Below are 23,575 nucleotides of genomic sequence, written 5' to 3' on the forward strand. Positions count from 1 at the left end.
GGTTAAACCTGGAGTTACCATATGGCCCAGCAATTCCCCTCCTAAGCATATACACCCAAGAGAATTGAAAACATATGTTCACATAAAAACATGTACACAAATGTTTGTAGCAGCACTATTCCTAACAGCCAAAAAAGTGGAACGAACTTAAACGCCCATCAACTGATGAATGGAAAAAAGTGATATATCCAAAATGCAATATAATCCAACCACAAAAAAGGAAGTACCAGTACATGCTACAACATGAATGAACTTCAAAAACATCGTGCTAAGTGAAAACAGCCAGTCACAAATGACCACATATTGTATAATTCCATTTCTATGAAATGTCCAGAATAGGTAAATCCATAGGGGCAGAAAATAGATTAGTGGTTGCATCTGGCTGAAGGTCTGGGGGAAATGGAAGGAACTTGCTAAAAGTACAGAGTTTCTTTCTGGGATATGAAAATGCTCTAAAATTGTGGTTGGCAGACTTCCCCGGTAGCACAGTGGTTAACAATCTGCCTGCCAACGCAGGGGACACGGGTTCGAGCCCTGGTCCGGGAGATCTCACATGCCGTGGAGCAACTAAGCCCGTGTGCCACGACTACTGAGCCTGCAGCGGCTCCAGAGACTGAGAGCCACAACTACTGAGCCCATGTGCCTCGACTACTGAAGCCCGTGCGTCTAGAGCCCGTGCTCCGCAACAAGAGAAACCACTGCAATGAGAAGCCCACTCACTGCAATGAAGAGTAGCGTCCACTCATTGCAACTAGAGAAAGCCCGTGTGCAGCAATGAAGACCCAACTCAGCCAAAAAATAAATTAATTAATCAAAAAAGAAAATAATTTAAAAATAAAAAATTGTGGTTGGTGATGGTCACACAATACACTGAATGCCACTGAATTGTGCACTTTAAAAGGGGGAAGGAACACTGTATGGGACATGAATTATATCTCAGTAAAGCTGTTTTAAAATGAGTTCTATCTCACTAAGCATCAAAGAAATGAAATGAGAACAAAGAGACATCTTTCACCTATCAATATGACCAAGATAAAAAAAAATGGTATCAATGAGGGTACAGAGACAGCAATTTTCAGAGATTTTGGTGATAATGCAATTTAGTACAACTCTGGAAAGCAACATGTATCAAAAAGAAAAATGTGCATTTCTTTTGATCCAGTAGTTCTACTTCTTATAACTTATTATTAGGGAAGTAACCGGACTAGTGTGCTAAAATGTATGTACAAAGACAGCCACCACGCCTTGATTAAATCACTGAATACTGGAAAACTCCTAAATGCCTATCAAAGGTGGACTAATTAAAAAAAATTATGGCTACAGACCTCATGAAATCATATGCAGTCATGAAAAGTAAGGTGGACCTCAAGTGACCCCAGTCAAAGCCACATGGTACATAAGGGCCCAAAGCCAAGCCCTAACCAAATCCTTGACCCACCCAAAATTGTGAGATATAGCAAAATGATTGAGGCAAACGAAATTAGTAACAATAATAATGTAGACCTTCATGCTCTCATGAAAAGCTGTCTATAACATATTAAGCTACAAAGGAAAGTTATAAAGTAGTACCATAAAGTCATTTGGTTTTTCTTTATTAACTTTATATTTTGTACCTGTTCTTAGAAAAACTTTGTTAAGATTATTTGGTGGTTAGCTCTGGGCAGGGGTGCGATCGTGTTTATAATTATGTATTGTTTGAATGTTTTACAAGTGTCCACTATTTTTATAAACAAAAAACATTCCACTTTGGGAGGGATCAGAAGAATCAGTAGAAAACAATGAACAATTAAATATAAAAAATAAAATTGTAGGGCTTCCCTCGTGGCACAGTGGTTGAGAGTCCGCCTGCCGATGCAGTGGACACGGGTTCGTGCCCCGGTCCAGGAAGATCCCACATGCCGCGGAGCGGCTGGGCCCGTGAGCCGTGGCCGCTGAGCCTGCGCGTCCGGAGCCTGTGCTCTGCAACAGGAGAGGCCACAACAGTGAGAGGCCCACGTACCACAAAAAAAAATAAAAATAAAAATAAAATAAAATTGTAAAGGTACTAGAAAGTATTAAATGAATATTTTGTAATGCAAAAGTGGTAAAGGCCTTCATAAAAATATGTAAATAAAGCAGTGGTTCCTAACCAATCCCTAGTAAAACCTCTTCAAATACAGATTTCCCATTTGTCCCTCCCAGGGACTATGATTCACAAATCTGGGGCGGAGCCAGAGGCATTTCTATTTGTTAAAGTTCCACAGGGAGTGCTTTATTATATTTAGCTTTCTACTTTTTAAAGATTTTCCAAAATGAACATGTATGTACTTTTACAGTTAGAATAAAACAAAACATTTAAGAGCAAAAGGGCCACAGGTGATTCTGATGCAGCGGCAGCCATGCATAATGGAAAAGCGCCAGGGCCAGGCCACTGTAATAGCAACCAACAAACTAGGAAAAATATCTGAAACACACAAGACAAAGCAAATAACACTGCAGGTATTATTCTTTTTCCTCTCCTTGGCCAGTCTTTATTTCTCAAGGACTTTGTGCCAGGCTCTGTGTTCAGTGCCCAACAGCATCAGCTCATTTAATACCCACCCACCCACCCCCAAGGGAGGACTAACTCAGGGTCCAAAGTGGCACTGGGCAGTGGTGGAGAGGGGGATCTAGCAGTAGACTGCCCACCTTTTAACCCTCCTGCTGCCCACCTTGTCAGAGGGTTGCCCACCTTGCTTTATAAAGCATTCTAAGAGAATCTAACAGAAAAACTGGCCAAGGACAGGAACTAAGCAACTCAAAAAATAAAAGCATACTAAACGTAAGTACTTTAATTCTTACCAGTAATCAAGAAATGCAAATCAAAATAATAAGACACCATTTCCTCCTATCAAAGGACAGAGTGATAATCCCCAGCCTTGGGAGCACTGTGCGATACTAGTGACCTGGTTCGTGGCTTTTCTTGGAAGGCAATATAACAGTATCATTAAAGGCCTTAAAATGTATGAAATTTGCATTTCAGTAATTCCCATCAGATCACATGCAATTCCTAATCATGGAAGGGGGAGGTTACCACGGCGTGGGAGTCACATTGGTGCAATCGTGACCCCCCCCACCCCTGCCTGTCAGCATTTTGAACGATGAGAAACAGCAGATGAACACAAAGCACATGATCTAAGGGCTGTGGAGGGTACAGCCCACTCACCCCTTTTCAGTCTTTGCTAGATCTTTGCTCTTTGCATGTGTCACTTGTCACCATAACTCAACCGTCATTTACACCCCTGTCCATCACACGACCTTGAAACGCAAACATTTTATATTTATTGTGCTGTATTCCTTAATTTTTAAAGGAGTTTGATGTATTTTTATTAGGGTTGCGCTATTGTTACATAGGTTTGAGTAATCAGCACCAACCCCATTTTTTAAAATGCCCTTTATTCTATCCTAAGGATAGAATCACAGATATGCACAAGGAGTATGTATAATAAAGTTTATTCTGGCATTCTTTCTAGAAAAGGAAGTTATTTTCCATGAAGCGTCCAAGAACAGATTATAATGTCTGCAAAGGACTCTGTAATGCAAACAGTAAGAAGCAGACACTGACCAAGACAGAAGAGGGAATGAAAGTGCTTCCTCCTGCCACATAACCACTGCCCCCAATTCATGTCGGGCTGGATTCCTAGATATGGCCCTTCAGGATCAACCTGGCCCAGACATTCTACATTACTGATGGACTCCAGACCCACACTCCTCTGACATACTCCCCTGGCCCACCTGGAAACTTTACTTCTTCCCAACCTCCACTTAAAAGTCAGAAAATGGGGCTTCCCTGGTGGCACAGTGGTTGAGAGTCCGCCTGCCGATGCAGGGGACACGGGTTCGTGCCCCGGTCTGGGAAGATCCCACATGCCGCGGAGCGGCTGGGCCCGTGAGCCATGGCCGCTGAGCCTGCGCGTCCGGAGCCTGTGCTCCACAACGGGAGAGGCCACAACAGTGAGAGGCCCGCGTACCGGAAAAAAAAAAAAAAAAAAAAAAAAAGTCAGAAAATGACAAGAAAGCAAATACCAGGTGGGACAAAGCGTTGTTCTGCAATATTTGCTTGTTCTGATTCCCCCAGAAGGACCCTAGAACAGCTGGGTACACAAAGCTTTGCAGTCATAAAATAAAGAATATGCTCATTAAATGCAGAGCTATCAAACTAGGAAGAAGTGATAATCACCTGAGATGATAAAGATCAATTGGTAAGAAACCGAACATAGTTGTTTAGATAGAAGGAATAATGTTTCTGTGTTTTCTCCTTCTTGCTTGGTGTTTGTTGATTAAAAAAAATAAGATTACCTTCCAATTTAAGATTTAAATTCAATAGGGAAATAATTTAAAATGAGCAAGCTGGACCAGAATGATTTCTAAGCAATCTTCCAAATCAGAAATGCTGCGATTTCACAGCAGAAAACAAAAGGCTAAGTCAAGAAAGAAAACTCGATGGGTGAGCCAGAGGGCCAAGGCACAGGACTGACAACTGGACAGACCCACTCTCTCCCCTGCCCTAAGGTCACTCCTTCCGACCCAGAGAGTCGGTCTGCCATGGAGGGCTGAGTGGTCAAATGCACCTGTGCAAAGAAACCCTAAAAGGTAAAAGCTGCTGAATCTATTCCAACAGCCAAGGTGACAGGCCAACCAGACCAGCAGGTCTTAACTGAGTTAAGGGGTCTTCACAGCATCAGGCCCATTCACCGAATGAGAATTACCAATCTACTAAAAACTTTTAAGGAATAATCTTCTTGACCATCAATATATACGAACATATTCTTCAAGAACATTTATTACAGTAAGTTTTTGATAACTTGGCAAATTAATCATTTGACTGAAAAATTCGTTTTTGGTGACTTGAGCCTTAGGGCCATTTCAGATAATTGTGGAAAAAAGTAAAAAGAAGTTAGGGTAATTAGGGCTGCAAAAAGACTGTTGTGGTTCCTGGCTCTTCAGACACAGTATTGCACTTACATTTTTGGTAGCTACGACTATCTCCTTCCAGATCCATTAAATGTGCTATCTACTGAGTTCTTCTTCCTTTTAAAAAATATATTTTTTATTAAAAATTTTTTTTTAATTTTTAATTCTTTTAATACAGTCTTTTAAGGTGTCTACTGAGGTCTTCTTAAAATGGTCACTTCATTTTCCAGAAACACCTGTATTTGCTGCTATCGAGCAGGCAGAAATTCCAACACTAGTATGTGGTGGGCGCAGCTTGTTTAGACATGAAGAACCTTCCTACTGAGTCTCTACTTTACATGAAGTGAGAGGGCTGAATGTCTCTGGAGATAATTTATGTTGTTTTACCCAGAAAGTTTCATTGAAGAAAAGGCTACACTAATTAGACCCTAGAAAAGACACTGTTGGTTAATGGAAACTCATCTTGGAAAGAAGTTAAATGATCTTGATTGAGTACTTGCAATACGTACAGTTGGTTCCTAATATCAAAGAATACTGTTAATTTTTCTCCATTTATAGTTTCCTGATATTCGCAACACATCATATTTTGTGCTTAGTCTATGTTTCCCAGCTGATATTTATTACCAAAACAAAAGGGGATGAGTTAAAACAGTAGAAAGGATTTATACAGGTACTAATAAGAATTTTAGAACTAAAAGTTATTCTTCAAAGGCCTCACATACACATTTTCTCAGAGATCTTCAAGTTACAGGTGAAGGCAATAAGTTGAGAATATGAAAGGTAAACTCCTAAAATTACAAAAACACTTGGATGGCTAATAATTACAGGCAAGCGCTCACTTCCCAACCTTGTCCCCTGTTTTCCAATTCAATTACTGAGGCATAATTCATAGCCACAGAGTGATTTTATACAGAAACTGCTCTCACGGTGAAGAGCTGACAAGACTCTTCACTCGTCGTTTCCAGAGAAGGACGAGAGTGCCGGGAAGCACTCTCCCCAGTCCTAGGGTAGAGAGGGAAATACTAGACCACCAGTGATTTTAAATTCATGCTTGTGAAGTACAAGGAGCTAGTGGACAATGGTATGCGAACATCAGCATCTCCGCAGGGCAACTAAAACTGTGAGATGAGCCAATCAAAGACAACAACAAAGAGGAGACCCTTGGGTTCACAAAGTTCAATCAGTTCAAGTCTTGCTCCCTCAGTGATCAGAAACTGGACATGGAGGACAGAAAATCATAAGAGAATAAGACAGAAAAGGTGGAGGGAGACAGGGAAGCCTTCTGAAGTACTTAAGTGGACTCAAGACTAACAAAGTAGCCCACTCCACAGTGGGGCAGCCGGGCATCAGGTCACTGACACTGCAGGGGACAGTGGCTCTCAAAGACTAATCTACATCAAAATCACCGGAGGAGCTTATTTAAAGCTGCAGTTCCAGTGCAAAAGAAAGAACAAGTCCATCTATTTGGCAATTATCCTGAACCGCCTTGCAGGGAAGTAGGTGGCATACACTGGAAAACTGAGAAAAAAACTAAAGTTTCACAAATAACAGTGACAGACAAGAACACAGATTCCTCACCCTCTTCTAAGGCATTCTGAACCAGGAGGGCAGGGTGGGGCCCAAGAATCAGTCCCACTGATGCAGTGGGTCCACTGACATGCTGAGAAACAGAGAGGACTAACCCCAAAACACACAGCTTGCCCTGGAAGAGCCGTAGCTAATGGCCCTATCCCACATCTTTGTTATTCTGGCAGGACACAGAACACAGTTCTACAACCCTCCTCTGCATGGATAGTTAGTACTAGCGACACTTTCCTTCATTTTAGAGACATGAATCAGCAGCTGCCTGGGGGCCTCGTCCAAAGCCTCCAAGTTCAAATTCTCTGACACACGACCAAAATCCTAACACCATTCTCATGAGTTATTTTATTTTATTCTTCTGTGAGCAATTTTAATAAGCAGCACTATTGATGATTTTCCTCCATTACAACTTTAAGAATGGCAAAGTCTCCATAATACAGTTCTTAGTTTTTCTCAAAACAACATAACAAAAAACCCCAATACGTATGAACTTTCTATTAGAAATAACCCTTGTAAAATAAGCTCAAAATGGACTAAAGACCTAAATGCAAGGCGAGACACTATAAAACTCTTAGAGGAAAACATAGGCAGAACACTCTATGACATAAATAACAGCAAGATCCTTTTTGACCCACCTCCTAGAGAAATGGAAATAAAACCAAAAATAAACAAATGGGACCTAATGAAACTTAAAAGCTTTCGCACAGCAAAGGAAACCATAAACAAGATGAAAAGACAACCCTCAGAACGGGAGAAATTATTTGCAAACGAAGCAACTGACAAAGGATTAATCTCCAAAATTTACAAGCAGCTCATGCTGCTCAATATCAAAAAAACAAACAACCCAATCCAAAAATGGGCAGAAGACCTAAATAGACATTTCTCCAAAGAAGATATACAGATTGCCAACAAACACACGAAAGGATGCTCAACATCACTAATCATTAGCGAAATGCAAATCAAAACTACAATGAGGTATCACCTCACACCGGTCAGAACGGCCATCATCAAAACATCTACAAACAATAAATGCTGGAGAGGGTGTGGAGAAAAGCGAACCCTCTTGTACTGTTGGTGGGAATGTAAATTGATACAGCCACTGTGGAGACCAGTACGGAGGTTCCTTAAAAAACTAAAAATAGAACTACCGTATGACCCAGCAACCCCACTATTGGGCATATATCCTGAGAAAACCATAACTCAAAAAGATTCATGTACCACAGTCTTCACTGTAGCTCTATTTACAATAGCCAGGACATGGAAGCAACTTAAGTGTCTATCGACAGATGAATAAAGATGATGTGGCACATATATACAATGGAGTATTAGCCATAAAAAGAAACGAAAATGAGTTATTTGTAGTGAGGTGGATGGACCTAGAGTCTGTCATACAGAGTGAAGTCAGAAAGAGAAAAACAAATACTGCATGCTAACACATATATATGGAATCTAAAAAACAGAAAAAAAGGTTCTGAAGAACCTAGAGGCAGGACAGGAATAAAGACGCAGACGTAGAGAATGGACTTGAGAACACGGAGAGGGGGAAGGGTAAGCTGGGACGAACTGAGAGAGTGACATGATATATACACTACCAAATGTAAAATCGATAGCTAGTGGGAAGCAGCCACATAGCACAGGGAGATCAGCTCGGTGCTTTGTGACCACCTAGAGGGATGGGATAGGGAGGGTGCGAGGGAGACGCAAGAGGGAGGAGATCTGAGGATATATGTGTATGTATGGCTGATTCACTTTGTTATAAAGCAGAAACTAACACACCATTGTAGAGCAATTATATTCCAATAAAGATGTTAAAAAAGAAAGAAAGAAAGAAAGAAAGAACCCTTGTAGGAGACCGCACTGGGGAGCCCCACAGGAGACTCTGTGAGAGAAACTGATGATGAGGCCCCTTTGGTCACCGAACTTTCTTAGATTAGATAAGCCCAAGATGTGTCCCACTTCGAAACAGTGCTCCTTTAAAACAATCCCAGACCCATCATGAAGGTCAGCAATGACCTAACTGACAAATCCAGTGCCAAATGATGTATTTCCCTCCTTCCTGCAAATGCTCCCTTGCTCTCCGTGTTATGACTTTTTCAGGTGAAAATGGCAAGAAGGGTAATGTCACCAAGGAATCAGGTGGCCTCCTCTTCCAGAGGACTGCCCTGAACAACTCTCCCCCACCCCACGCACTCTCATGCAAATCTCTCCTTCGAGAAGGCCCACATGGACCTTGAAGTCAGGCCACAAAAGACAACCCAACCTATACCCCTGCCCAAACCTGTTCTTGTCAGTAAAATTTACATAATTTTTTTTTTTTTTTTTTTTTTTTTTTGCGGTACGCGGGCCTCTCACCGTTGTGGCCTCTCCTGTTGCGGAGCACAGGCTCCAGACGCGCAGGCTCAGCGGCCATGGCTCACGGGCCCAGCCACTCCGTGGCATGTGGGATCTTCCTGGACCGGGGCACGAACCCGTGTCCCCTGCATCGGCAGGCGGACTCTCAACCACTGCGCCACCAGGGAAGCCCAAATTTACATAATTTTGAAATTTTTATATCCATGTGAGCTATCCTAGAAAACTGGATAGTGAATATATATTTAATAGTTGTCACTCTTATTAATTACAATTATGAACAAGTAACGTAGTTAGTACACATACTGCGTCTTGTTAGACCTAAAACTTGTTTGTTTCTAAAATACATCCTGATTTCAAAGATGCTACAAATGTGAAAAAAATTTGCATCTTAGAATCATGAAATACAATGTAATAATATGGTAAAAGTTCTAAGAAGCTTCAAAAATCTGTAGAAAGTTAAGAAATTACAAATAAAATGGCCAAAGACACAGCTGCAACGAAATCCATGTGAAAATTTAGGGAGATGTGGTATTTGCTTTTGAATATTGTCCTGGGGATATATATGCCCTCAAAAGGACCCCATTTGCCATAGGGTCTCTGAACCTTTTGGAGCTCCAGGCAGCACATAGACCTTGGTGATCAACACGTCTCCATGACTACGGGCCACACTTAAGTCTCACGGAAGATGTTCCATGCTTCCTGACCGTCCCACAGATCCCCTGAATATTCCAGCGATGCTCTTTGGTCTTCATCTCACTCACCATCTCAGCAGCCACCATCTCTGCCTGTCCAAACGATCTCCTCTCTCAGCTTCAGTGACATCAGTCCCTTGCTGTCCCCTTTGCCAGTTCCTCCTCTGCCTGGTCTCTCTTCCTGTGCTCCCCTCTGAGCCACGGCATCCACTCCACAGCCCTTCTACCATAGCATGCTTACTGCCAGCTCCCGATGGATAGTGGTTGCCCTACCTGTATGTCTACCCATCTGCCTGGCCTCTTCACCTACACATCTCGCAATCATCTCAAGAGGAGCATGTCTAAAGTGGAATTACGAATGCCCTCCCCTTCATCTCCCTTCTCCCAGTCTGTTCCTCCGCTAGCTCTGTAAATGGTCCTGCCTCCCACCAAGTCATCTCACATGGTGACCCCACATATCCACTCTAGTGGCAAACCTCATCTGGTCTCCCGTCCCCTCTGTAATCAATGGCTTCCAGGCCCCCATCTCCGCTAGCCTAGAGCACTGCAGTGGCCACTGCCACCCATGGCCCTCCTTGAGATGGCTCCTGCCCAGCCCCCAATATCCACTTCACACCGCTTTCCTCTCACCCTTCCCACTGGACTTCTGCTGGCTCCTACACAAGCCAATGCTCTCCCAGTGCCCTGGGGTCTCCGCGGCTCCTGCTCATCCTTCCAATCTTGCCCTTAAAACCCCCTACTTGGTGCGGCCTTCTCTCTGATGGCTCCACCTAAGGAGGTCCCTGTGTCAACCTCAACCTCTCCGTGCTACTCAGACCTGTTAGGGCAGTTGGCATTTGTAATTATTTGTTTTCCATCACCACCACCCCCAATTTCACGAAAGAGGGGTGAGCTCTATGTAACTCACACCAGCACTCCAGATGCACCTGGGCTCAGATAAGGTGCTCAACAAATGAGACGAGTTAAAGGAATGGCCACATCCCCTCGCTTCCTGAGCACCACCAGTGCTGCGGGAATCCTCTAGGAGAGGAAACAAGCATGAGTCCCTCGGCCAGTGACCAAGTGTCAATCGTCCCACAGAGAGCTCAACCAGGGCACCAGGTGATTCGGTATCAGAGTCCTGAGCTCAACTGTTTGGCACACTGAACCTAGCTGGGCTTTAAAAGACCACTCCCCAAAGCATGACAAAAAACACAAATATGTTCAAGGCTCCAAATTTTTCTCCTTTATTAATTAAAGAAATCTAGATCTTTGGTAACTGCTCTCCCTCACTGTACAAAAATCTCTGGGCTCCAAGGGGCCAGAAACAATTTACAAAACTCAAGGAAGACAACAAAACATGTTTGAGGAACTGCAAATAAGCAATGTAAACACACCCCAAAGGGCTCGGAGCCACTAAAACATGACACCAGGACATACTGAAGGAGCTTTGGGCCTTGCAGACAAGAAGTTACATAGCCCTGAATGAACCGAAAGCCCTCAGACCCTCAGCCTCTTCATCTGTAAAATGGGAGGTGTAGTGATGTCTTTCAAGAGGCTGTCGAAAGAATAAGGTAAAACACAGGGTGAGAAAGCACTTAGAAAGATACTAGGCAAATTATGTGCACTTGCTGCCCTGCTTCTCTGTCAGTTCCCTCTGGTTCCTGTGCGCCCAATAGCGTGAAGGCCGTGGCTGGGTCACCTGGCCTGGTGAAGCCTGCCCCGAGCCCCGCGGTAAACGTCTGAGGACTTCACTCCAAAGGCACCAGCTGCGGATCTCTCCGAGAGTCCACCCGTGCCCCTGTGGAAAAGTGGTGGCTAGGCTCCCATACACCAAGATACTTCCCCAGTTCACCATGCGGGTAGCCTGATAAGGCCAAGGCGAGGGGAGAGGGGGAGAGAACTGGTTTTATCTATTAGATGTCACAGACAGAAGGATGAGATGTTACTGCTACTGCCTCCCCCAACCATTCCCCGGAGCAGGGGCTTTCAACTGGGGCCAACTATAGGGGGGTCGGGGTAGAGGGCTGTGAGCATCGAGTGGGTGAAGGCCAGGGATATTGCTAAACATCCCACAATACACAGGATGGCCCCCACAACAGAGAAAGATCGCACCCCAAACGTCAACAGCGCCAAGGGAGAGAGAATCCTTCCCTAGCCCAAAGGGCTCAAGCCCAGGCACAGGTGGAGGCAACCAGAAGCCTCTTTCCAGTCTGGTCCGAACCTGCCCTTGACAAGCACACCACTCTCAGGAATTCAGTCCCCTGGAGCCGCAGAGGCAGGCAGAGGAACCTGCAGTGAAAGGATTCTGCCACTAAGTTGGGGGTAAAGGAGAAAGGATGAAAAAGTGGGCCTGGAGAAGATTTAAAAAAAGAAAAGGGAAGAAAATGTTAGGTCAGGGTTTCTCAGACTACAAAACACAGAATGTCTGTGAAAAGCAAACACTCTTACTCTGAAGCCAAAATGTGCTCCAGGTCACTGACCAAACCCAGGTGACAATCAACAGTACTGAAGTGCACACTACTGCCCTCCCAGTGAGGACTGGAAAAGGAAAGGCAGGCGAGAACAGAAGAGCAGGGCTGGGGATCCTGGCCTGCTGCCCCCAGGGCTGACAGGAGCCACGTGAAGGGAGCAGTGGGCTTTGTTCTAAGTTCTGGGTCTGTATGGCCGGGAACAGGGCAATCCTGGCAACAAAATGTTACTGGAAGAAGAGAAGCAGATCCAGGCAAGTTACAGGGGGATGATCAGAAGAAGAAATAAAGAAGTAAAAACTGGAAGCAGCTTGAAAACAGATCTCATTGCTTGTACCCTTTCTTTTTAAAGAAGGAAGAATGTAGCAAACTGAGAGCGAATCTGATTAGGATACCTCAGTATCACTCCCTTTTCTGATTTTTTTTTTTTTTTTGCTGCGTTGGGTCTTCGATGCTGTGCACAGGCCTTCTCTTGTTGTGGTGCACGGGCTTCTCATTGCAGTGACTTCTCTTGTTGCAGAGCACAGGCTCTAGGTGCATAGGCTTCAGTAGCTGTGGCTTGCGGGCTCTAGAGCGCAGGCTCAGCAGTTGTGGTGCACGGGTTTAGTTGCTCCGCGGCATGTGGGATCTTCTTGGACTAGGGCTCGAACCCGTGTCCCCTGCACTGGCAGGCAGATTCTTAACCACTGAGCCACCAGGGAAGCCCCTTTTTCTGATTTTTAACAAAAACAAAGAAAAAGAGATCCAACTCTTCCTGCTTCCAAAAGCCGCAAAACTTCTAAGTACTGTAAGCAGTCAATTCTTTAGTTTTGGCAAATATACCAAGGTTATAGAAGATGTTAACATCAAGAGAAGCGGGTGATGGAGATACAGGAATTCTTGTCTGTATCTTTACAACAAATACTTCAAATTAAAGTTTTTTAAAAATCGAAAGACAAAAAGCAACTTTTTCTGAACATAATCCCCCAGCTTTCTTCTGAGTCTTCCCAAATCACTCTGCACAACTATGTGGATGGCAGCCCTGGCAGCGCAAGCCTAGGGGAGAGGACAGTGGCTGCTCCAGGCCCTGACCCATCGCTAAAGGCACATCAGAGACGCAGAAGCCATGTATGCACGGTGAGGTCCGACAAAAGAACACATTTACCCTTAGTGGCCGGAACTAAAAGATGCCATTTTGTGGCACAAAAGGAACCATTTTCCCATTAATAATCTGGGTTAGTTAGGTTGAGAGTTCCAAGGGTAGTTTCTATTTTACAGGTAGGAAATCTCAGGGAGAATGAAGACATGTGAAACCATCTGTCAAGTCAGACAGGACACACACATCTCACAGACAAGGTACAGTTCTCTGAAGATAAATGTCCTTCGTAACAGAAATGGATGGACTTCTACTGACAGCTTCAACCACTAACAGACAGGAAGTGTAAAAAAGCCCATCTCTCCAATTCTCCTGGCTCTACTGCTGAATCAAGAGGGTGACCTCTGGAGGAAAATCAAAATGACGCATGGACATGAACCCTCTCCCTCCACATAGGGACCTCGGGAAGACTAGCTGAATCATCTTAACTAGCCCCTTACGGGCAGCTCATCACAGAAAATTAAACTCACTGAGAGAGCGTATGCATGAAAAATACAGGTTATTTTCCTTTTACCCATGACGCACTTTTAGTTGCAGATCTTCACTGTCAGCATGATAAAATCCACACACCAAAGCACCCACTGGAGACCCACAGCTCTAAGATCAAGGGCAACTTACCATGTTTGGCACGTTGGTGACTGAAGCATTCTTGATGTCTGCAGCGAAGGGAGGCAAGCTATTGACCATGCTCTGCTTGCTGGGCAGCTGAGGGTTCACTCCAGGGGCTCCCATCTGCTGCCCTCCAGTTTGACTAAAGGGTTGTCCAAATGGACTTGTGTTACCAGTCATTCCCATCTGAAACAAAAAGAGCAACATCAGCCATCCTGACGCGACCACATATGAAAGGAAGAGCCTCAGAAATGCTCACTTTGACCCACTGAAGCAAAAATCATTATTTCCTGTAAAATCTTCATTTCAATTATAAATTAAAGGCTCATTCTCAGGGTTCACAATTAGGATTATGAACACAGCAACTTGCTCAAACAGCTACAGACTAAAGGCAGGAGACTAGTGAAGCTGCTCCCAACAACCCCATCTGTCCCCTCCTCCTAAATATCATCCCAAGAGCCAGCACTTTTCCACCTTTACCCCTCAGCCATACTCCTCACGCCAAGTCCCCTACCCTGAGAGTGGCACTGACCCATTAAGATCATTTGGAAAACAAAACCTTCCAGAATAACTGACAAAGGGGAGCTCCTTCAGTTTAATCCTTAATTACTCTATAAGTAATTCGTTTCTTTCAGCTACCACCCCCCAATCAGATTTAAGTTTCCATTATTTCAAAATGCACAGCAGAAATACTGACAAAGAAATGATATAATGTCTGGGATCTGCTTTAAAACCTAGTGAGGCAAGGGGTAGTGTCAATGAAAAACGACTGGACAAACGTCGGTGACTCCTCACCAGGGGACAGGTGTGTGTGGGTGTTATACTAGCCCCTCTAATATTATACGTATTTGAAGTTTTCCATAATAAAGTCCTATTTTAATTACAGAGAAATAAAAGAAACTGTAGAGTAGATAAAGCCAAGAATGGAAAGGAGGAACCCCACCTATGCCGCGGGGTGGGGCAGCAACCAACCACAGGAGTCAGAGATCCCCTCCAGTCAAGAGACCCCGGCCAGGTTCCCGCCAGACCCCTCAGCTCTAATCTCCACATGCATGAATCCGGGAATCCCCACAGTGATGTCCTGCTGCTCAGCCACCCCCTCTGGAGAAGCAGAGTCTCATTACTAAGAGAGTGGCTTTTCTAGTCTGCCTGCTTTGCTCTCTCACGAAGTTGCAACAATCCATCTGCTGCCTACTGCCTGCTCTAGTTTTCTGGTGTCCTGGTGCATTTGATGTTTAGAAACTGGGAGGAAGGAGTCTCCTGAAGGGAAGAGCCCCCTTCCCTAGGGGAGAGAGTTTCCATTCAAGAAATCACAGCTCAGTTCTCTCCACCAACCTCACATGGTGACTGCACCAGCCCGTTCATGCTGGTTAACTCACGTTCCTTCTACGGACCTTTATCTCACCTGAAAGATGAGCGTCTTGCACAAGACAACTGCATTACTTCTTTCAGCTCTAAAATTCTAGGCTGCAAACAAACAGATGCTCAACACAATCGACCCCTTCCTGCTGAAATGTCCGCATAAAAACACAAATAAAACCAAACTACTGTAACCAAAAAGATCTTGTTCTGGCATTTTCATATGTACTGGTGGTTTCCACATATAGCCCTCACAGCGGTACTTCTCAAGTTTTTGAAAGTGAACACATTCTAGCTGCCACTTTTGCCTTATTTGCTTTACTCGAGTAAACTGAAACAAATTTAAATTCAACTGAAATTCAAAGTGAACTTGAGAAAACTGAAACAAAAACAAACTCTTTACGAAGCCCACCAAGTAGGCTCAACTCTGAATTCAGATGATTTAATCAAGGTGAGACTTAATCAGCAAACTTTTAACATAAAGGACATTTCTGATTCTCAACTAGGTTCCTTCAGTTATCTGAAACTCAGAAGAACTGAAGCAAAAACCTGTATTTTCAGGAAGTGTTACACTAAATTAACTCCACGTAATGATTACTTTTTGTAGAATTCTGCATAAACTCAAACACTGCTCTCAGAGCCCCAAGAATCTGGGGAAAAAACATGGTTATAATTTCCATTTCCTAAATTTCATTTAAAATTTCTCTACTTAGGACCAAACATGTCAGAAGACACATGCATCAATTGACCCTCCATGAATCCGTGCTCACAGTCAGCCAGCGTTTACCTAGCGCCTGCTATGAACCAAGCCCGGTTCAGAACACATTCAGATGCAATTTTCCTACTTGTCATAGAGCTTGCTCCATGTAACCACCAATCTGATAAACAAGAAAAATCAATGTTGTTTTGGAAGTTTCTAGTACTGATGAATCAAAGTGGATGGCAGCTGGGGGGTGGGAAAGGAGAGGCAACTGTCCTTCCACTGATGCCAACTGTCCAAGGCAGTCAGCCCTTTGGTGTAGAGAGGGACATAAATACCAAGAGGTCAAAGAGCTTCCAAAGGGGACCTATGCAGCTCAAAGTTCATCAGCCCTGTTAAAAACGTCTAAGGCTCTGCGAATATTGGGACGGTGTTCACATGATCACCTTGCCAGGGTGAAAACTGGGTGGGTGTGTGGCCTGGTCAGTTGGCTACTACTTGCCTGGTAAGCCTCTGGGACAAAGCACCGAAGTGCTGTGGACACTGACAGATTTCATCAAGAAATCTGTTCTCACCTTTTCTTCTTGGCCATTCCAGAGTGAAGGAAACCTCTCAACATGGTTTCAATTCTCATGGGACAAGAACCAAGGTAAAGTCAAAGATCACAGACAGCAGGTAAGGAATGGCCAGCTCACAGGAGGCTATGTGTCTAAAAAAAAAATTGGGGAAAATCCCACCCTCAGCCTATGACAACACATTCCAAGGATGAACCAAAGCAAGCCACAGCCACCTTCGGGATCAGGCTCCAAGGTCACGGACCAGCTCCCTGGTCCAGGGCCAGTCCCTCCTTAACATCAGAGCTAACAGAGGCCTAGGTAAGGACAGTCCTCTAACAGGCCACCCAGCCACATCAGCCAACTAGGCCCCGTGGTTCCAACTACCCCCTGGCAGAGCCTGGTAGAACCGGAAGGCTGCTCCAGTCCTAGCCTGCAGTTTTGAGTAAAAGCCCTTCACTTCTAGAGATTTCTAGATTTCTGATTTCCTGTCTGTATCTCTTCTCCTTTGATCAGATCAAACATTCCCAAGTCTAGCTAACACATGTTTTTTTTAGCACCAACGTGTTCTTTAGCTCATGATGAAATAGTATAAATCGAGATGTTTCTCTAACTCCAATTAATAAAATCAACGTATTTAATTTCCCAACAGTTACTTGATAGCAATATAGTAAACTTTATTTTCTTTTGTCTTTTCTTTTTTTTTTTTGCGGTACGCGGGCCTCTCACTGCTGTGGCCTCTCCCGCTGCAGAGCGCAGGTCCCGGACACGCAGGCTCAGCGGCCATGGCTCATGGGCCCAGCCGCTCCACGGCATATGGGATCCTCCCGGACCGGGGCTCGAAGCCCCAGTAAACTTTATTTTCAACTGAAGTTTATCAGATTTTGGTTTAAGGCTGCTACAGAACCAGCACACAATCTTTTCAATAATATTCAAAAAGTAGAACAGCAGGGCTTCCCTGGTGGCCCAGTGGTTGGGAGTCCGCTTGCCGATGCAGGGGACACGGGTTAGTGCCCCAGTCTGGGAAGATCCCACATGCCGTGGAGTGGCTGGGCCCGTGAGCCATGGCCGCTGAGCCTGCGCTTCCGGAGCCTGTGCTCCGCGATGGGAGAGGCCACAGCAGTGAGAGGCCCGCGTACCGCAAAAAAAAAAAAAAAAAAGTAGAACAGCAGAAATAGGCAACTGTTCAGTTAATGGCGCAGTTTATATAAGAACAAATTAAAGCCTACAGAATAAATATTTATATTCTGCCTCATTCAGCAACAGCCCATACATGTTAAAATATCCTTTCACTCTATTCTTCCAGAGCCCTTTTAAGCATTTAATTCAAGTTCAACCTTAGAAAATAGGAAAAGTTAAGTATGGTAAGTACTGAAAAAAAGGCAAGCTCCCCCATAAGAAAATCTAAATTAAACAATGCGTTATAGGTCTACCAAGTATCCCCATGAAAATGCATTCTTGTAACCAAGTGTATCAATCAATCATTTGAGAACCTACTTACTCTGTTGTTTGTCTATCACTTCAATGAGACAATAAAGACATGTAAACTACAGTCCCTGTGTACCAGGGAAGAACAAACTAGATAAGAAGGTAAAAAAGACAACCTCCCCCAAACCCCCCAAAACTAGTGCCAGATCCTGAGGCCTACCCCCTGCCCCAGGATGGGATTAGGTATTAGTCTTGGCATGACTCTAAAGCATGAGACCAGATGAGGAAACCTGTCTTTAGGGTTTAGTCCAAACAAACCTGAACAATGCCTACACAAGCCTCATTATGAAACAAAGGTAGTGTCCGCAGCAAATTCTGTTGATAGCACCTGGCCCATCAGTCAAAAACTGCTGAAGTTCTGAGCTGTTAGGCAAGAAGGTGAATGACAGACATCACAGAAGAGGGACAGAGTAGACGATGCTTCTCTACTCTGACAGACACATACTACAGATATGCTATGGAAGGTTCAAAACAGGACATGACTCTGTGGCAGTATCTGTCATAATAATATTTATGACAACCCATCCTAAATCTATCTTTGGCACAAAACCAGGATGAAACTTCTTGCCTTCCTGGAACATACATCTCCTCTGTGTCCTTGGGCCCCAGTACATAGTGGGTATCAATTAGTATTTGGGGAAAGAACCAAATAAATGAACACTCCAAGAGACTCACTGCATCATGCAGCCCACCCCTCGGAACAACAGAAACCCCAACATCAGCCCTGAGGGCAGGGGGGGGAAATCAAAGAACCGTGCCCCAGTCACAGAAGCCAAGCACAGATAAGGGTCACCACTGGGTGAAGCGGGCACTGGGAGTGGCAGCAGAACAGGCTCCTTTCTGTTTTCTCAACAGTCACCACAAGGATCTCAGCTACTAGCTGCAATGGACAGGCTGTCAGTCGACTGGCCTGTGCTCAAAGGTTGAGCACAAAGAGCATATGCACTCGGAGTTGGTTTTACAGGACAAATACGATTTTGTGCCCCATGACAGCACAGACGGGAGCCCGGCCTGGCTGTACAACAGGCACTCTGTGCTTACGTGCACTAGGCCAGCAAACCTTTGGCTTTGGTGCAAGGCCTCAGCCAGGCCCAAGCCCAGAGCTTCCCACTGGTGCACTGCGATAATGGTCCATCAGCCTCCATGGTCACCTGTGGCTGCAAACGGCCTCCTCTGCTGAGCTCAGTGTGGGACAAATATTTCACTTTCTACTTGTGTCATGATATGACAACTATCAACATAATAAGAGAACAAGCCGTGGGCTGCAAAAGAGCAGGGAGATTCTCTCCACCACACTGCACTAACCCGGAGAAGATCTCTACTACTTACCTAACTCATCTAATCAAATAAGGTAGTAACTGAAAACCCAAAGTACTAAGAAGGGGTGTTAAGGAGAAGTAACAATGATCATGTAAGTTTCTCCCCAGAATAGGTTTCTACAATAGTAGCAAGCCAAGTATTCCTTTTCTTGCTCTTTCTTAGGAAAATGGGACAGAGAAACACTTCCTTTGCAGTTAGGGCCACCACAGGTTGTAGCTCCTCTACCATCATCAGCAGCCCAAACTCCCTTGAGATGAGACAGTGGGCCTGGGCCTGCCTGGGCAGTCCGTGGCAGGCAGGGGTGCCTGGGCAGAAACGTCTGTACACATTTTGTGTGATGTGCATTTTTGAGAGAAAAGGTCCATTATTAGATTCTCAAAAGGGGTCCTAAGATCCCCTAAAGATTAAGGATGCCTGCCCTTGGGGAAGGCAACTCCCTCTTCCTAGACCTCACACACCCCTGCCACATACGGGCCTTTTCCAGTAGCAGACTCCCATCCAGAGATGTCAACCACTAATGTAACAACGACCCTCACAAATGAAATCTCCCCAATTTCCATCTCCAAACATCCTCTTGAAATGCACACTCACAGGAAGGATCAGATCATAACTATTTTTGAGCTAAAAGCTTGATGGGGGACACACTGTGTGACCATTTGAGAATATAGGGAAAAGGAGGTAAGAGGGAAGATGCTCAGGACTGGAGCAGGACAGCCAGAAACACGCTTCCACTTCATGATTTTACTTAGAGTCCACCAGGGCTTCAGAAATGCTTCAAGTGGCAACAAATGTTGAGTTTGATGTGGTTTCAATGAGCCCACTAAACACGCTTTTTCAAAAGCTGAATTCTTCAGCAGTTTCCTCACACCTTGATATACACTTAAAACCACACTACACAGCAGAGCAATCAGAGGAAGTACCGCTGTGTGTGTGTGTGTGTGTGCGTGTGTGCGTGTGTATGTGTGTAACTGGTGTGACGCTGGTCAGGAAACAGAAAGAAAACAAAATACGGCCTTCAGCGATAAGCTTAGTAGGGACAATAAGACAGGTTAGAATTGTCAGCTGGAAGGCCTCAGAGAGTTATCTAGTTAAAATTTACACTCCGTCGGGCTTCCCTGGTGGCGCAGGGGTTGAGAGTCTGCCTGCCGACACAGGGGACACGGGTTCGTGCCTCGGTCCGGGAAGATCCCACGTGCCGTGGAGCAGCTGGGCCCGTGAGCCATGGCCGCTGAGCCTGAGCGTCCGGAGCCTGTGCTCCGCAACGGGAGAGGCCACAACAGTGAGAGGCCCGCGTACCACAAAAAAAAAAAAAAAAAAAAATTTACACTCCGTAGATGAGGAAAGGGTGGCCCAGAAAGCTGAGGAACACAACAAACCAGCTGGTGAACCTGCCGTGATGCTGGCCCTGCCCTGCCCCTCCTAGAGGCGCCACCGCCGCTGCAGGCTCGTTGCCCCCTCGCTTATTTAGGCAGAGCCTCAGCTCCTCCAGGAGCACCCGGAATTGCACTGCCCAGACTTGCACTGCCAAAAGGGACAGGCTCAGTCCACCAAGACCAGGCGTCAGCAAACTATGCCCCCAGGGCCAAAGCAGCCCAATGCCTGTTTTTGAAAAAACAAAACAAACAAAAGTTTTATTGGAACATAGCCACAAATAAGATTTCATTCTAAGAGACAGCAGAACGTTGTGGTTAAGTATGGAGGACCTGGTCTGCAGGTGGCTCTGCCACTTGCCAGCTGTGTGACCTTCGGCAATTTACTTAAACTTCTCTGTGCCTGAGCTTTATCACCTGTAAAGTGGAGATGATAGCACCTCCTCTCTTTGGGTTGTGTTAGAATTAAGTGGATTCACGAACATGAAGCACCAAGAAGAGTGACTGACATGTAGCAGGTGCTACAGGTGCTGGCTAGTATGTTATTATTTGGCTTTGGGGGGGGATTCATTTTACACTAGATGTAGTTTCTTTCCTAAGTATGCTTAGGGTACTAATTTAAAAACTGAACATTTTTCAGAGACTGTGTGATGGTGGAGTGGTTCAAACAGGTAGGATCAGAGGGAGAAGCCAGCTGGGATTACTGGCATTTGATTATGAGACATTTGCAGAGAAACATGAAATAAACTTGTGACAAAAACAATCTTGTGCATTCACCAGCTGTAGAAATACTTTTAACAGACAACTATGTTCAAATTGTCCTAGTAAATCACAAAGTTTCCAGTTTCACCCTAGATTGTTTTCCAGCTTAAAAAATAATTAATACTCAGAATGTTTACTTGAAACTTAAAACAGATCATAAGCTGTAAAAATATATGATCAAAATACCCTAGCCTAACCTTCCTGGGTTGAAAGTTAAATCAAAACATCGAAGAATTGAAGAAAGAACATTTTCACAAAAAAAGACATTGATGTGACTCCCACTTGCAAGCCGGCCACGACAAAGCAACAAATGTTCCATCTGATGTGGCTTCGACCTAACATAACAGCTTTATTAACCTGAAGTTTTTAGCATCTTTCTTCACATGCTGGTACACACATAAAACCACAAATTCATATAAAGTATGTAAAAACGACACAATTTAGGATGCCATGAGCAAAAAGCTGCCAAATAATTTAAGAGTCACAAGTATTCACTCTTTTCAATGACTAAGAAAAACAAACCAAAAAACAAAGCCAAAAAAAAAAAAAAAAACCAAAAAACCAGAACTACCCCAGAGTATGGCCATATCATTTGTAAAGCCAAAAGCATTTTCTCCTGGCAACCTAACATTGTTGGGAGAAAGCCAAGAAAAGCAGTTTTCATGGAGAGACATGGCTGTGTTCAGCTGTCTGCTATCACCCACTTGCTCTTGGAATCCTTCCAGTACCTCAACTTGGCAGATAAAGAGTAAGTAGAAATATGCAACAAATCACAATGCCAAAGCCATCGCCTGGCTGTCCAGTGTCACCTGGAGTAAGAGAACTGGGAATGAGGACCCTGGACATGTGAGCAGCCCCCCTCGCTGAACTCAACTCTCAGAAGGACGCCAGCTTTGAAAGCATTCAGGGAAATACACAGCCCCCAAGTCTGAACACTCTCCTTAGACTAATAAATTGCAACTGGAAGATGGGCAGAAGTATTTACTGACTTTCATGGTACTGCCCTTGGATGATATGTGGGCAGAATGTGACTTAGAAAGAACGGTGGAAACTCCTAAAAGGAAGGTGACAGGACAGCAGATCACTGCCAAGGCCTCAGGCCTCATTTGTAGTTGCCCAATTGTTCTAGAAACTTCTAGCAACAAAGGCAGTGCCCTAACACTGTTGGTATCCCTCACAAGTCACAAAAGTTGGACACACCAGCTCTCCAGGGTACAGTCTACATTAATTCACAAGCAAAAGCACCAGGCCAAGGTCAGTGGGGTAACTAATCCTGACTCTGCGGCTAATCAGCCGCGTGACTGAGACAAACCTCTTGCTCCCTCTAAGTTTTAGTTGTCCTCAGCCGTGAGACACGAAGCATTTAGATGACCACTAGGTGATCTTTAAAGTTCCCTGTGACCCTGGACTTCCCTGGTGACTCAGTGTTAAGAATTCACCTGCCAATGCCAGGGTCATAGGTTCGAGCCCTGGTCCAGGAAGACTCTACATGCCACAGAGCAACTAAGCCCACGTGCCACAACTATTGAACCTGCTCTCTAGAGCCTACGAGCCACAACTTCTGAGCCCACGTGCCACAACCACTGAAGCCCGTGCGTTTAGAGCCCGTGCTCCACAACAAGAGAAGCCACCGCAATGAGAAGTCCACTTGCCGCAACTAGAGAAAGCCCGCGTGCAGCAACGAAGACCCAACGCAGCCAAAAATAAATTAAAAAATTTATTTTAAAAAAGTTCTTTGTGATCCGAAAAGCCAGTGACTTTCTTGGTTTTAAACAATCAGCCCTTGAATTGTATGATGTCTGTACTCCTGGAAGGCCCAGCTACCCGTAATGAGAGGCAGATGGGGACTCGGATTCGTGTGGCCAAGTGCCGGCCCCTGGACTATGAGGACCTCATTAAGTGTAGGCTCCCTGTGGGGTGGCCAGCGGCCCGTCCAGGAGACTGGGATTTTGTAGGGCGCTCCCTGCCACCCGCACTGCACAGGCCCCCACGCTTTCTACAGCTTCACATCCTCCACGCCATTTCCCAGATCGTGTTACAGGAAGTATCGCCAAGCCAAGGTGAGGGTGATAAAACTTAAATTGATTGCCTTCCCTAATTCTTCAAGTCCTAACATTTTTTAGGTGGGAAAGCAGCCTCTTTAGGATTGCATCAAAGCCAAGTCAAGGCAAGCCCACAGTGGCTATGGAGAAAGAGGAAAAGATGATAAAAGAGTAGGAGAGAAAAGGGAAAAAGATAAGAAAAAAGCACTTTATTTTATAAGGAATGAAT

The 23,575-nt window shown here is 44.8% G+C and overlaps 1 protein-coding gene across 7 annotated transcripts in view; it reads right to left on the minus strand.

Moving 5' to 3' along the window:
- CREBBP (CREB binding protein) overlaps positions 1–23,575 on the minus strand; it is a 132,272-nt gene that overhangs the window by 60,042 nt on the left and 48,655 nt on the right. For all 7 annotated transcript variants that reach the window (XM_060125005.1, XM_060125006.1, XM_060125003.1 and 4 more), the window contains one exon: positions 13,761–13,937. In XM_060125005.1, the coding sequence (XP_059980988.1) occupies positions 13,761–13,937 (177 nt within the window). The remainder of the gene's footprint in view (positions 1–13,760; positions 13,938–23,575) is intronic.

Source organism: Lagenorhynchus albirostris, chromosome 15 (genome assembly GCF_949774975.1).
Source record: "Lagenorhynchus albirostris chromosome 15, mLagAlb1.1, whole genome shotgun sequence".
Taxonomy (NCBI): domain Eukaryota; kingdom Metazoa; phylum Chordata; class Mammalia; order Artiodactyla; family Delphinidae; genus Lagenorhynchus; species Lagenorhynchus albirostris.